Here is a 15785-nt window from a genome sequence, read left to right on the forward strand (position 1 = left end):
CGCGAGAAGCCCCTCCATCTTTGCAGTGTATTCAATGCGATTTCTTTATTATATTTGCAATTTTGGCCACAAAATTTTCTTTTGTTTTAATTGGGTCCCCAGACCATGTACACACGCCTCACTGGAACGACGCCGTTTGATCAGCGAGGGAATTTTTCCCTTTTCAGTCCTTTTCGTTTCACGCGTGTTGTGATTTGATTCTTTATGTGCTTTTGTTTTTCTAATTACGACCCTAAACTTTGTTTATTTTTTTAATTTAATCCTCAATCTGCTTTAGGTTATTCTTCTATTAAAATCAATTATTTACTGCTATTAATATTATTATTGTTGTTGTTATTATTATTATGCATATCTTTTAATTCTAAGCTTTATTATATATATATATGTACATGTGTATGTTCCATAATTTATTTTATATATACATGCACGTTTCTATGTATATTTATATTTTATATTTTTTACACATATCTATATACATGTATATACTTATATGTACACTTCATATTTTATAACCTATATATCTATATACGCTTATATTTCTAATTTTATAAACCTATATATATATATATATATATATATATATATATATATATATATACTTACATATATTTCATAATTCTTATATATATCTATATACATATACGTATCTAAATTTACATACATACATATGTATATGTGCATATTTTTTATATTGTATAATTTTTTTAAATATACGTATACATATCTTTTATTTTCATGAATACATACACATACTTATATCTATATACATACTTTCTAAATTTTTATAAGTATATATTTATATGTACATACTTATATATTTATAATTTCTCATATTAAAATATGTATATATTTATATATATTATTTTATTATAATTCACATACATCTACATTTTTCTTATATGTACATATACATATGTTTATATTTCATAAATTTTATCTTTTTTTGTTATTATTATTGTTCTACTTGATGTTCATTATTATATTTATTTACATGTTCATTATTATTATTATTATATTCTTTAAATGTTTCGGTTTTATTTGTTTATTTACTTGATATTGTGTATACACAGTTGATTTGTTTTTATTTATCGTTTTATTATTTTTGTTCTTGCTCATGCTATTTATATTTTATATTATCACAATCGTTACTCCATTACATCAATTTTACCTAGATTCAAAAAGAAATTTTAAAATATAAGTAATACTCGGTATTTGAGATTTTCGAGAGAATCGAGCCCTAATGTATTGGGTTCCGATCTTCTTCGTTGAATCTAAATAATCGAGATTACTCTTTTAAAAAAAATAATAAAAAGCTCATTATCGGGAATTCAATACGTTGTGTCCTAACGCATTGGACATGACACGTTTTCTCGAGATGAGAATTTTTCTAAAAAATAATAAAGGCAATATTTAATGTTTAATATTTTGAGAAATTGTGCCTAACATATTGGGTTGCAATATTTTCATCTGACTTAAACAATTGAACACTCTTTTAAATTTTATTGTGCAAGTCTTTAGACCAGCTCATTTTTGAAAAGGTAAAATATCGTGCCCTAATGAGAGGATCTTAACGAGTATCTCGTCTCATATAAGTTTTTAAAACAAAGAATCGTATTTTAAATTTCTTCAAAGTTTTCAATCTTTCGACACTAAGACTTTAATTAATCAACTAGGTACCAATTTTTGGGCGTTACGAGGGTTCTAATCCTTCCTCGTACGTAACCGACTCCCAAACCTATTTTTCTAAATTTCGTAGACCAAAACCGTTGTTTTAATAAAATTAATTTTTTTTAAAAACAACCACTTTACGAGGTGATCCGACCACACCTCACCAAAAAGGATTGGTGGCGACTCCCATTTTCGTTTTTGTTTTCAAAACCCAAGTCGACCCCGTTTTATCCAAAAAATGGTGTCAACACTAATAATTATGAGTAGCAAATTTAAAATAATTGACATAAAATATAGTAGTTTACAGTTTCGGATGTGAATAGAGACAATCAATGTTGTATTACTTTGAAGTAGTTGAGACCTTATCTTATATGTTATAACTTGCTCAACTTCACAGGTCCCAACTCTTTTGCCTTGCCTCTTAATATATGTTTTTGAATCTTCCCTGTGGCTGTCTTTGGCAATGGACCAAATACCACTGATTTTGGAACCCAATAAGCAGGCATCTTTGACCTGCAAAACTGCATTATCCCCTCACTTAACTCTTGTTCCTTAGATTTATCCGCTACTCCCGGCTTCAATGTCACGAAAGCACAAGGAGACTCTCCCCACCGCTCGTCTGCCCTCGCCACCACCGATGCCTCCAAAACTGCAGGGTGTAAGTAGAGGCTATTTTCTACCTCCACGCTGCTGATATTTTCGCCTCCGGAGATGATTATGTCTTTTGACCTATCTTTTATTTCGATATAGCCATCTGGATGCTTCACACCCAGATCCCCAGAGTGAAACCATCCGTTAGCAAATGTTTCCTCGTTAGCTTTTGGGTTCTTTAAGTAACCTTTCATCACGAGATTACCGCGCATCACTATTTCTCCGATCGTTTTTCCATCAGTGGCGACGGGCTCACCAGTTTGGCTACTGATGACATCTAGGCCCTCTAAGCCAATGTATCGGACACCTTGACGTGCATTTAAGCGAGCTTGGGTTTCAGGTGGCAACGAGTCCCATTCAGGCTTCCATGCACACACCGTTGAAGGACCATAGGTTTCTGAGAGACCATATGTGTGGGTGACACGGAAACCTTTTTGAGACATTGCGAAGAGAACAGCAGAGGGTGGGGCAGCACCGGCTGTCATTACGTGAACCACATGAGGAAGGGGCAGAATTGTGTCCTCGGATGGGGCGTTAACTATGGAATTGAGCACCACAGGTGCAGCACAGAAGTGAGTCACGCCATACTTCGCTATGGCTGAGTAGACGCCCTTTGCTGTTACCTGCAAATGCAAAAGAAACAAACTCGGACATAAGCAAGTAAGACGCTATGACCATAGCTAATGGAGATTTAAGAGTGAAAACATTAGCATCAAGACTGAATTTATAAGGGATGAAAGAACGCTCAGAGTCTCAAATCATGACATGAATGAAAGCAGAACATCGGAAGGCCTCATAGCACAATATGACTATACTGAATACACAGCTTCCAGGTTTCAACATAGTTATGCACATTAGCATCGAACATCGAAGTACAAGGGATGTAATAACTCTGAGTCTCAAATGATGACATGAATGAGAGTAGAAAATCGGAAGGCCTTGTAGCACGGTAGGATTATACCGAATATACACCTTCCAGATTTTGACATAATTATACCTTGAGCTAGATCGATAGATGATTCGAGAACAAATAAGCCAATCTGTTTCATAAACCAAAGTGAAAGCGACAAAATTATTTTGCCTACTAATTACCTGTCTAAGGCATAGGTTTGTTCCGCAAAGAGCTGCAAGTGCCCAAGTAAAACACCATCCATTACAGTGGAACATGGGTAGTGTCCACAAGTATATGACTCCTTCATTCATGCCCCATATAAGAGGATTACTCAAAGACATGAGATATGCACCACGGTGATGTAACACGACCCCTTTAGGGCTGGCTGTCGTGCCAGAAGTGTAATTCAAAGCAATGCTTTGCCACTCATCCTGTGGAGGCTTCCAAGAAAACTCAGGGTCACCGCTTTCTAAGAACTTCTCATACTCAATAGCTCCTTGTCCCAAAGCATACCTGAGTGTTTTCGGATCACAGCTTTCATCGGCAACAACAACCAAAAGTGGGGGCTTGAAATTGCCTTGGCTTTTCTCCTTCATGATTTTCAAAGAATCCTCTGCCAAAGTGAAAAACTCTTGGTCGACAATGACGACGGCTGATTGAGAGTGACCCAAAAGGAATGCAACGGTTGATGCATTTAGCCTAATATTGACAGGGTTTATAACAGCACCAGACATTGGAATTCCGAAGTGAGCTTCGTATGCAGCAGGGACGTTTGGCGCGATTACTGCTACCTGCCGGTAGTAGAAAGAAAAGAAAAACAGTAAATAACCATTCAAGTTGCATACAACAGTCCATTATGTAAAGTTGTAAACCATTCATGCAAAATCATCGGAAGCATATCCTAATTCCATCTTAAAAATATGAATTGAAGAATGTCTGACAGACAGCCAAAAACATCCAATAATTTATGATACGCAAATTTCAAAACAAATTAATAATAAGTCAAGAAGTTTGCAAAATCATCAGAATTTGTAATCTCATCCTTAAAATCTTAACAAGGTTTTCTGATAGATAATACAACTGCCTATTCCACCGGTGAAATGATTTTTTGAACTGGTAACATCCCGAATTTATGTTAAACTTTATGATTTTTTTTAATTTTAATACCACTTAATTTAACTCTGTTTTTACTATTTAATACTTATTTAATATCAAAACAATATATTTAATATTTAGTTTCTTTTTAATTGATCCTTTAGAAGCAAAGAACTAAACCGGTGACGGAATGTCTCCTCTATTTAACTTTGTTGTTAATTGCACCTATATCTCCAAACTATGACCCTCATTTTAAATTAGTCTTCAAATTTCAAATCATTCTATTTACATCTCAAATTATCAATGTTCTACCAATCAAGTCTTTTCCTTATTAAAATCATTAATTTAACAATTTAATAACACATCAAATCTTATGTTACTAAATTTAAAATAAAATTAAAAGAAATAAAACTTTGCTGTATAATTTTAAAAATAAAAACTAGAAGTAAAGCAAATCTGAAGAAAAAAAACCCCATAAAGTTTCTATAAAAATATTCAGAAACCTAATATCCGTCTTTACAACATTCATTTTTCTTAAAATTTTCATTTTAAATTATGTGACATAAGATTTAACGTGTCATTTAAATTAACGATTTTAGTAAGAATAACCTCAATAGTTTCGAGATGTAATTAGAATGATTTGAAGTTTAGGACTAATTTAAAATGAGGGTCATAGTTTAGGGATATTTTGTGGAATTAACTCTTTTTAAGTTTCAATCCGACTTTTTTCTTTATTCATTAAAGTTATTAATAATTACTTTCTTTAACAAATATTATAAGTAACATTTAGTTCACTGACCAAGCATGCATCAAAGTAAACCAGAAGTAGGAACTGAAAGCTTTCATTTCTCCCGATAATTTCAGTGCAAATAAAAATAGAAAGATGGCGATTCGAATTACCGTGCTACCGAAGCCGACGGAGAGGTTAGAGAGAGCAGAAGCCAAGCGACGGCAGCGCTGGTAAGTTTGCAGCCAAGTAAAAGTACGAGACCCATGGACCACCGCTTTCCTAGCAGGATGAACGGTGGCGGCTCGTTCCAAGAACCACAAAGGCGTCAACGCCGTGTAGTTGGCGGCGTTCTTCGGCAGATTGTCGATGTCTCGCATTTCCATCGCCACCGTCGACGATGAACCTTCTTCACTTCCTTCTCTTTCTTATATGGCGAGGCAGGGGAGTATTTATAGTGAGAAACGTGTGGAGGGCGCCAGGTGGAGACACTATCTATTTGGCTTATATGAAAAATAAGTACCAAACAATGAAATATTTTCTATTTAAGTACCAAAAGTTTTATTCCGTTATCAATTTAGGTATGAGGCATGCTATTTTTAATTAACATAAAAATAAAAATAAAAATTCCCTCTCCTTCCCCTTCCTTTTTCATCTTTTCCATCATCGTCTTTTTAATCATGTGTGAAATCAAAAGTGTAGAGAAAAATGGGGTTTCCTTTTCATTCTTAATAGCAAATAAGATGTGAGTTTATTTTAATATTCAAAATGGAGGAGTATTGTAATGGAGTAAATTTGAAGTAGAGTATTTTAAAAAATTGTAAAAACAAAATTTGTAGAGAAGATGATGGAAGGGATATTTTATTTAAATTTATCATGTGTCATAATTTAATTGGTCCATTCACCCAAAAAATACCAAAATGAAAAAGTTGCATACTTTAGATACCTATTTTTCATATAAACCTATCCATTTTATGTTTTTCAAGGAATATTTGAATTTGATTGGTTGATATTTTAAGATTATTTTGGATTTACTTTTGTGTAATTCAATTACAAGTTTGGATTTTTTTTTATTAGGTTACTTGTTTAACTCATATTAGGTTCAAGTTGTTATTTTAATTTTAAATTATTTTTTATTAGAGTTAGATTGGGTTTAGATCACTTTAAGGTTGGGTGGGATGGGTTTAGATTGTTTCGAGTTAGCACATTTTAGGTTTAGCTCAATTTAAGTTTAAATTTTATGAGTTTGAGTTGTTGGTTTTTTGTTGCCTATTAGGGTTAATCAGATTAGATTAGATTTTGATTTTGGAAAAGAATTAATAGGTATACCCTTAAATTATCTTCATTTATTCTTTATTTTTCTTTAAATATTTTATTTAAATTGAATTCAATCGTGTTAAAGTTTGGATTAATCAACTCGAGTTTTTTGGATGCGGAAAATGATTAATTTCTCAACCTTTAAATTATCTTCATTTGTTTCCAATTTTCTTAGCTTTTTTGCAAAGAAAACATTTTAGTCACTAAGTTTAATCCCAGTTAGATATGTTCATGCACTAGATCAGATCAAGTTTAAGTTAGAGTTATGTATGACATTAATGCATTTTATGCTTGTCCAGGCTCAGCCTAACCTAAAATATGAGTCTAATAACTTTGCCAATTGCAAATGACCAATAGCTAGTTCTCCATTATTGTTGCAGTCGAAAAAGTGCCTATAGAAAAAGTGATGTGGAAGAGTGTGATGTGTTAATTTCAATTATTTTCTATCATTGTACAAATTTTTAGTGTGGAAATTAAATTGTCTATTTTAGACATGATATTAAAAATAAAAATAATTTAATTTAAATGATATCTTAATAATTTCATATTATGATACATGAAACATAAATTTTAATTTTTTAAAGAAATTAATATAAATTATTTATAAAACTATTGATAAATAAAATATTATAAAAATTAAATATCATGATAAATGATATTTAAATAATTTCATATAAAGATACATAATATTTAAATAATTTAATATACAGATATATAGAATATGAATTAATTTAAATATATAAATGGTTTTAAATAGTTAATAAATATATAAGAGTATTTTGATAATTCCATTGGAAATGCTAAAATCAAAAGTTCATTACAAACAATTTTTGTGCTTGAGAGTATCTTTAAGTATAATTTATTATATTTAAATATCTTTAAATATTTGATGTATAATTAATTTTATAAATAACTTATATTAATTACTTAAAATATTTAAAATTTATATTTCATGTACCGTTATATTAAATTATTTAAATATAATATAATTTAACTATTTTTTTTACTTTTCATTATCATGTCTAAAATGACATTGTAATCTTTAACCACAATTTTTGGTATTAATACAAAACACTAAAAATTAATAAACTACCTTTTTTTTCATGGCATCTTTCTATCACAACTTTCAAAAACACTTTTGACAAGCAATTTTCTTTTTATACGCAAACAACAATTGAGAACTAACCTTAATCCTAGCTTTAGATTAGAGGTGCTCATGGGCCGGGCCGAGCTTAGAAGAAATTTCGGCCTGCGTCCTAGGCTCGGGCCCGGCCCAGGAAAAAATTCCTAAGGCTGAGTCCGGCTCGGCCCAGTCCATTTTTTTAATAAACACCAAAATTTTATTTTAAAAATAAAAAAGTATTTTAAAAATATTTTAAAATTAAAAAATAAAAAATATATTTATTATATATTCGGGCTGGGCCCGAGCTAAAAAAGTGGTGCCCAAGGCCCGGCCCGTTTTCTAAACGGGCCTCATTTTTTTGCCCAAACCCATATTTCGGGCCTATATTTTTATCCGAACCCTCCCATATTTCGGGCGGACCGTCGGGCCGGGCGGAGCACCTCTACTTTAGATCCATCCATATTAATTTTTGAAAATATATTATTTTTAATTCAATATTTAATATTTAAGATGATTTATCTTTTATTAAAATTTTAAATTTAAACAACTTAAGATAATTTTTTAATGTTTAAATAGTATTGAATTATTATATATTTAATTTTATGTGATATCAAATCTAAAATGTATAAAAATAAAATAAAAATAAAAATATAAAACTATTGCATTAAACTCAAGTTTTAAACGTAGAAGCTTAGTTCATATTTTAAACGAGCCTAATTTTATTGCCTAAACTCATTTTTTGGGCCTCCTACTTTTAACCGTACATATTTTAAACAAGCTTTCAAACTTGAATGAATAACGTAACTTATGAACACATTATCTATCCCAACTTATATAAAAAAAAAAAACTTCTCAAAATACTTATACTTTTTAGAATTGTGTGTCAATTTTGGATTCATCCAAACAAATGAACATAACTAAAAGAAAATGAAATATTTTATATATTAGTTAGTGATTAAAAAAGAGAGAGTAAATATTGAATATTAGAAGGCATTATCTCTAGAGGGAAAAGGACAAATATGATAATTTTTTCTTCATATTTTGAAAATTCCAAAGGATTGGAAGTCTTCAACTCTCATCTAAATTTACACCACCACCAACTCCTAAGGCTACAATTGCAAACATTATCCTCTTCTTCTTTTCCTTTTTTCTTTTTTAATTTCCCCTTTTTTTTTCCTTTGTTGTTGGGCTTTTTTTTCAAAATAAATTCAAATAAATTAATTATTTATAAAAAATATTTCATTTTTAATAGTGAACCTCGATGTTGTCATTGCCATTGGCACCACCACCATTCATAATGGGCCAATCATTGGCTGGTTTTAAAAAAATAATTTTTTTGGGTATCGTCGTTGCCATGCGACATCGGACTGAAGTGTAATTATATAAAACATTCAGGGACCTAATGAAACAATTCCCCTTTCTATATTGGATGGAGAAAAGGGTGCCCATGACTTTTGTGGCACCTATCTTAAACTTTTGGTCTATTTACATGTTAGGTCTATATTAAATTTAAATAGTCCTTAAAAATATAAGAATAATAAAAATAAACGTTTTTAATTTTATTATATTTTTAAAATAAAAAAATTATATAAATTCTTATTTAAATTACTCAAATATATCCTTCAATAATTTTTCTCAAGTTTTAAATAAGAATTTTTGACTTGAGGAAAAATTCTTGAGGGATATATTTGGGTAATTTAAATAAAATTTAATATAATTTTTGAAGTTTATTGTTTTAAAAAAAAAAAAATGAAAAGGCTCATTTTTTAGGGGTTATTTAATTTTAATTTTAAAAGTGGCACACCTAACATGTAAATAGACCAAAAGTTTAAAATCGGTTGCACCAACAATCATGGACACCCTTTTTTCATCCAATATAAAAAAGGTAATTGCTTCATTAGGTCCCTGAACGTTTTATATAATCACACTTCAGTCGATGTCGCAAACGGCAATGGTGGCATCCAATTTAAAAAAAAACAACAACCAATGATTGAACCATTATGAAGGGTGGTGCCACTAATGACAATAGCGGCACCGAAGTTCACTCTTCAAAATGAATCGTTTTCGTACATAATTTTATAAATAGATTATTTTCATAAATAATTAAATTATTTAGATTATTTTTGAAAAAAAATTCTTTTCTTGTTCTAAATTCATTGAGCTTTAAGGTTGCATTTCCTTGTATTATAAACCATAAACGGTAGATATTGGACACTCCACGCCAATTAAATATTATCTCTTCAAATGAGTGGAGTTAGGATGTTGACACTATTTTTTTGATAAAACGCGGTCGGCTTGGGTTTTGAAAACGAAAACAAACACGGGAGTCGCCACCGATCCTTTTGACGAGGTGTGATCGGGTCACCTCGTAAAACGGTTATTTTCAATAAACGGTTTAGATTTATTAAAACAATGTTTTTAGTCTGCAAAATTCAGAAAAATAGGTTCGGGAGTCGGTTAGTACGAGGAAGGATTAGCACCCTCGTAACGCCTAAAAATTGGTACCTAGTTGATTAATAAACGTCTTAATGTCGAAGGTTGAAAGATTTTAAAATACGATCCTTGTATTAAAGAGCTTGGATAAATCAAATTAGCCATCATTTTGGAGAGAGAAAACGTCATATCTTATGAGTTAGGGCATGATATTTCACCTCCTCGAAAATAAGCTTGTCTAAAAACTCGTGCAATAAAGTTTAAAAGGATATTCAATTGTTTAGTCAAATGAAAAGATCGCAACCCAATACGTTAGGGCACAATTTCTCAAAATCCTAAACATCGAATATTGCCTTTATTATTTTTTAGAAAAAATCCTCATCTCGAGAAAACAACGTGACATCGCAACCTCACGAAAGAGTAGCTTCTCACTCCCACTTAAAAATGGTAAGACTACACAGTCTTTATGCAATATGGTGCCAAGTTATAAAACTCAATTTACAGTAATCATACCACAAATAAATGCAGTGAAAGAATCGTATTTTTCAAATCAAATTTCTAATTTTCAACAATAAGACAAAAAACAATCAATTTTACGGCTTGACTCTCTAAGTCCCCAGCGGAGTCGCCAAGCTGTCGAAACTATTTTTATATTTAAAAAAAACAGGAATCGACTTTGAAAATGAAAATGGGAGTCGCCACCGATCTTTTATTGAGGTGCGATCGGTTCACCTTAAAAACAATTTTGGTCTGCGAAATTTGAGAAAACAGGTTCTGGAGTCGGTTACGCACGAGGAAGGGTTTGCACCCTCATAACGCCCAAAATTGGTACCGAATTGATTGTTTAATGTCTTAGTGTCGAAATTTTGAAAAGATTTTAAAATACGATCCTTTTAACTTGAATAAATTGAATAATAAAACACTCTTATTTCAAAGAAATAAAATGTCACACCCAGTGAGTTAGGGCGCAACATTTTTAATCTTCAAAATTAAGTTTCTCTTTTGACTTTTAAAACCCATGCATTTTGAGAAGGATATTTTGTTATTTGGGTCAAATGAAAAATCAAAACCCAGTAAGTTAGGGTTGAATTTCCCAAAATTCCTAAATACCTAGTATTGCCTTTATTTTTAAAATCCTTAATTCGAGGTAGCAAAATTCATATCCAGTAAGTTAGGATCCAACATTTTGAAATCCCGAAAAACTTTTATTTAAAATTTGTATGGTTTTATTGCAAAAGAAATAATTGGCTATCTAAATTCATCAAAAAAAAATTGAAGCCCAGTAAGTTAGGGCACAATCTTCTCGAGAATTGTGAATACCGAGTATTTTAGAAATTTATGAAATAAGATGATTTTAATGCTTTAATGAAACATAATTTTAAAACAAATGTAGTGGGATTGAACGGTAACATATTACATAAAAGAATAATTCAAGATAAAATATACTTTAATGAACAATCAATAATCAGTAAATAAGTACAAACAAATATATCAACAATAATCTCAATTGTACATTATGCCAATATCAATATCAACATTCAAAAGTTAAAAAATGAGGCCATTAATGCAAATGCAATCCAAAGGTACGAGTTTTGAAATAACTAAGAAAACAAATGGCGTGAAGGAAATGGAAATTGTAAATCAATAAAATATATGTACAAAAATTTAAAATAAATAATATATATGAGTTTGTGATAGATTCAAAATAAAGTTAATAAAATAAACACTACATAAATAATAGTATTTAGATGAATTTTGAAGCGAATATTATACAAAAATAAAATTGAAATATATAAAATAATATACATATATTAATTTAAGATAAATAATACATAGGGATTGAAAAACTTCATGTAAATAATAATATACAATAATATGCAAAAGTGAAATAAGCTAAATATATGCGGATATTTAAAAGAAGTAAAGTATCTATATAGCAATATGTATAAAAAATATATATATTTAAAATTAAATAATATATATTACGTATGTACATATATGTATAATAAAAACAATTTAAAAATAATAGTAAATAATAAAGTAATATATATGTATATATATAAATAGGTAAATAGGAATATAATCAAATATAATAATATCAATAACAATAATAAATAGTAATAAAAAATTTAATTAATAGCGAAAATATCAATCAGGACTAAATTGGAATGAAAACAGAAATTCTGGGGGAAATCTGCAATAAATAAAAATGAAAAGGGGCCGAATCGAGTGCGCGAATAACATGAGGGACCAAAAAGGGAATAATCCCAATCCTCCCAAAACGCAGCGTTACATAGGGACCGAAATGAAATTTGCAGGAAATTATGCAACCCAATTTAAAGAAGAAACATAAACTAGATTGAAATCCAACACAAAAAAGGGAGGACTTGAAGCGAAATAGACCATCAAGGCTGGATGCGCGGATCCTTCCCCGGGTCGGGTCACCGCGCGGGTTAGTGCCGATGTGGCACTGTTTTATAACCATTGAAACAAGGTTAAACGGCACCGTTTTAATAATTTGTATAAAACTAAAAAATAAACCCTAAACACGCCCTTAGCTGCTAAATCAGACCAACAAAACCCTTAGCCGCTCGGTTATGCAGAAACCTGACCACTCTCCAGCCCTCTGACCTTCGCCGGACTCTGATTGCGGCGGAGCAAGCGAAGATCCAACCACCAGGTAAGCCTTCCTCGTCCTTAACTCTTCCTTTTTCTTTTTTATGCACGATTAATAATAAAAAAATAGAAAAGAAAAAAAGAAACGCAAAGAGAAAAAGAACTAAAAAAGAACACCTTCTTTCAGAAATTTTTTGATTTATTTCTATTGATTCCTCTTCGGTGTTTTTTTACACCCGTTTTTTTGTATTTCACTTCATATTCAATCTCTGTGTATTTTTTCTTGCAAATCCGTGTTTGGCTTTTATATAGCCAAAAAGAAAAGTAAAAATCCCTATCTTCCTATTTTTGCTTTTCTTTTTTATCTCCTGTTACAATTTTTTCACTGTAAGTATGTTATTACTTTTGTTGTTAGTCCGTTTCTTCTTTTTTTGCTGCTTTGGTTTGTCGTTTGTTGCAGGTTCGGCCAGCTGGAGGAGCAAGTGGGACGTGTACGGGGCTGCTGTGCGTGGGTGAGGTTGCTGCGGCGCGTGCAGAGGAGAGCCAAGGAGGCGCTAGAGGCTGTGCGACGCGATAGGCTAGCTAGGGTTTTCATTTTTTATTTTTTCTGTTGGGTCATACAGTAATTGGGCTTGGTTTATATGGGCTGGGCAAATTCGGGCTGATGTAATTGGACTTTTATTATTGGTTTTTGGTTTTAATTTTTATTTATGAGGGCCGGGGCCAAAATTGGGCCTTACAGTATCCATATTGATTATTTTTATACTATTTTTAAAAAAAAACCATTAATTTTACCTTTTAATTTACACAAGTGCTAACATTTTGTATAGACATTTTAAAATTTTCCTCTGTCCAATCACACTATAAATTTGTTTGAAAAAAAAAACAAATTCTATTCTTTGTTGTGAATTAGGATCAAGCTTTGCATGAAAAAAATAAAAGAAAAATGACTGCATAAATCATATATTCCAAGTTTTGGCAATGGTTATATGTGACTCATTCAATAACACTTATTAATCAATTACAATTGAAGTGAAGACAATGTGTCTCAAAATTTACACAGCATCCATAATTTTTAAGGGTAATATGGATTCACACACTGAATTTCTCAAATATCTATATGTGTGTGTGTATATATATATATATATATTATAGTGGCCCTTCCATTGGCAATGGAGATATACGAGGCTAATTAAGAAATGAATCACCCAATATCAAATCCAAAACCAGATCAAGATGATGATGATGATGCAGAAGAAGGAGATACAGTGAAAGGCTTTTGTTCTTCACATGTGAGCACTTCATGGGGTCCTGCCTCTTCTCTCCCAACTCCCATTAGATCAAGGTAATAAAGGTAATGTGAGATGATGTTGTTCATAGTGTCAACATCACCTCGCCCACAAACTTGATCTCCATAGAGCACATTCATGGTGGCTCCGAACCCCGGGACCCGCTTGGCCAACGTGTCGTTCTTGGTCGGTTTCCAGCTGCCGACAAACACGTCGTGGGCCGACGGTTGGTGTTTCTTCACCGGTGTCATCCATCTCCAGAGTGCTGCCTGGAAAGCTAAGGTTGCATTGTTTTCTATGTATTCAGGGTGGTTCAATAAGTCCACCTTCAATGCGTCGCCTGTTTCTCCATAGTTGTAGTTCCTGCAGTAACAAAAAATCAACAAGATAAGAAGTCCATGTTTAAAATGAATTCAAGTTGGTGATTATTAGTCCAACCGAAAGCTTCGTTGGCATTATGAGTTTGATAAAAGGATTATTTGAGCGATCCTTTACCAATCAAATCGGTGATTCAATCATGTAAGTTGAACCAAAAGATTAGGGAATCAACCAAAATGGGATCAATCCAACTGATGTGGTCTTTTCAACCATTACCTATACCATTGTATTTTATGAAAATCTTGGATAGATATTGAATATACATGCTCCTAGTATAGGAAAGCAACACGTTATGTTGGTTCGACTCTTCAATTTTCTTAAAGTAATCATATCTGATGCATATATAAATCCCCGTATTTGGTTCCAGCAAACAAGTCTGAATAACATAAGTTAGGAAATAGGGCACATACCAATAGATAGGCAAGGCACCACGGCCATGGTAAGAAACTCCAGGAGTGCAAGGGTAGGTGTATTTGTAGTAATCATCACAATACAATTTGCTAGGACTCATTTCCTTGTTGTAGCATAGACCCCAAGCCAATGGTCCCCCAGTTGCCACTCCATAACCACCTGCAATTATTCAAAACTAAGTTCCATTCTACATATAATTCATACACTACTCCAATGGAACATGTATGACTTCATCTAGAAGCTTTGAAACCCAAAAAAGAAAATCTAGAAGCTATATTTTGCCTTGCTTTTTATTTCTATTTTTAAGTAATTTTGTATGGTAAATCTGCACAAAAATGGTGTCGTGGTGTAGTTGGTTATCACGTCAGTCTAACACACTGAAGGTCTCCAGTTCGAGTCTGGGCGACGCCATTATTTTTTCCCAAGTTTAGTTTTGTGGCTTACTTACATGAAGTTTTGCTGCCGACATGTCCAAGAAAAGCTGCCACTTCCTTCATGCTCTGCAGCTTACCGCCGGTGGTACCAAAACCATGAGGCTGATACTGAGCCGCCGCCGTAATGAAAGAATGGTAATCCCAGAACCCAACCGCATGTGCCACCGGTGTATTACGTTTAGCGAAAAGGTTCTCAAATTGATAAGTTTGGAAGTAATCAGAAATGGTTTGGTTACAACAAAACTGTGACCACCCTTTACATTCCCACCCTTTATCACAAAGTTTCTTGCCTTTAACTATCTTCACCAATGGCTTCACTGATTCCTGGCCGTTTGCCACTGCCATTAGTGCTGCCATTGTAAAAAATAGCAGCCATTTGGCCTCCATAGTGATGACAGAATACTGGGTTTTTTCTTCTTGTTGTTGGTTTTCTTTGGGGTAAAAAAACAAACATTTGGTGGGGTTTATAAAAAAGAAATAGGGGGAATCTTGGTGTAGAAGAAGGGGATGGTTTAGTTGGAGTGAAAGGCATAGAAAGTGAATTTCTAACTTATTAGGAGAGAGATGGTTTTCATGGGTTGATGAATGATGGCTACTAATACTAGATTTTGCTTGCATTTTATGCTATCTTCCTTCTTACAATGTAAGCAAAGGGAAAGTCTTCAATCTCGAAGCTTCAAAGCTTATGTGGACACCGATATATGTTTGTTTTTAGAAAATGAAGAAGTGTAGACGCCAATTACATGATAAT

The 15785-nt window shown here is 32.1% G+C and overlaps 2 protein-coding genes and 1 non-coding gene across 3 annotated transcripts; 1 reads left to right on the forward strand and 2 right to left on the reverse strand.

The window, feature by feature from the left end:
• Nucleotides 1–1925: 1925 nt before the first annotated feature.
• LOC105798883 (acetate--CoA ligase CCL3) lies at nucleotides 1926–5472 on the reverse strand. The gene is made up of 3 exons (XM_012629116.2): nucleotides 5207–5472; nucleotides 3412–4002; nucleotides 1926–2942 (listed from the first exon to the last, which is right to left on the reverse strand). The coding sequence occupies exons 1-3, from the start codon at nucleotides 5417–5419 to the stop codon at nucleotides 2043–2045; spliced, it is 1704 nt and encodes a 567-aa protein (XP_012484570.1). The 5' UTR covers nucleotides 5420–5472; the 3' UTR covers nucleotides 1926–2042.
• Nucleotides 5473–13495: 8023 nt separating this feature from the next.
• Nucleotides 13496–15485, reverse strand: LOC105798884 (chitinase-like protein 2). The gene is made up of 3 exons (XM_012629117.2): nucleotides 15049–15485; nucleotides 14600–14759; nucleotides 13496–14174 (listed from the first exon to the last, which is right to left on the reverse strand). The coding sequence occupies exons 1-3, from the start codon at nucleotides 15419–15421 to the stop codon at nucleotides 13754–13756; spliced, it is 954 nt and encodes a 317-aa protein (XP_012484571.1). The 5' UTR covers nucleotides 15422–15485; the 3' UTR covers nucleotides 13496–13753.
• TRNAV-AAC (transfer RNA valine (anticodon AAC)) lies at nucleotides 14938–15011 on the forward strand. Its single transcript has one exon. It is a non-coding gene; the product is annotated as a tRNA-Val (tRNA).
• Nucleotides 15486–15785: the final 300 nt, after the last annotated feature.

Source organism: Gossypium raimondii, chromosome 9 (assembly GCF_025698545.1).
Source record: "Gossypium raimondii isolate GPD5lz chromosome 9, ASM2569854v1, whole genome shotgun sequence".
In the NCBI taxonomy this organism is placed as follows: Eukaryota; Viridiplantae; Streptophyta; class Magnoliopsida; order Malvales; family Malvaceae; genus Gossypium; species Gossypium raimondii.

What these genes read in the sequence shown, in the direction of transcription:
- LOC105798884 (XM_012629117.2), bottom strand. Translation starts at nt 15,421, where the DNA reads ATGGAGGCCAAATGGCTGCTATTTTTTACAATGGCAGCACTAATGGCA. An exon ending in TGTCGGCAGCAAAACTTCAT is followed by an intron (nt 14,760 to 15,048) that starts GTAAGTAAGCCA and finishes GAATAATTGCAG; the next exon opens with GTGGTTATGGAGTGGCAACT. An exon ending in GGTGCCTTGCCTATCTATTG is followed by an intron (nt 14,175 to 14,599) that starts GTATGTGCCCTA and finishes TTGTTACTGCAG; the next exon opens with GAACTACAACTATGGAGAAA.
- LOC105798883 (XM_012629116.2), bottom strand. Translation starts at nt 5,419, where the DNA reads ATGGAAATGCGAGACATCGACAATCTGCCGAAGAACGCCGCCAACTAC. An exon ending in CCGTCGGCTTCGGTAGCACG is followed by an intron (nt 4,003 to 5,206) that starts GTAATTCGAATC and finishes TACTACCGGCAG; the next exon opens with GTAGCAGTAATCGCGCCAAA. An exon ending in CAAACCTATGCCTTAGACAG is followed by an intron (nt 2,943 to 3,411) that starts GTAATTAGTAGG and finishes TTGCATTTGCAG; the next exon opens with GTAACAGCAAAGGGCGTCTA.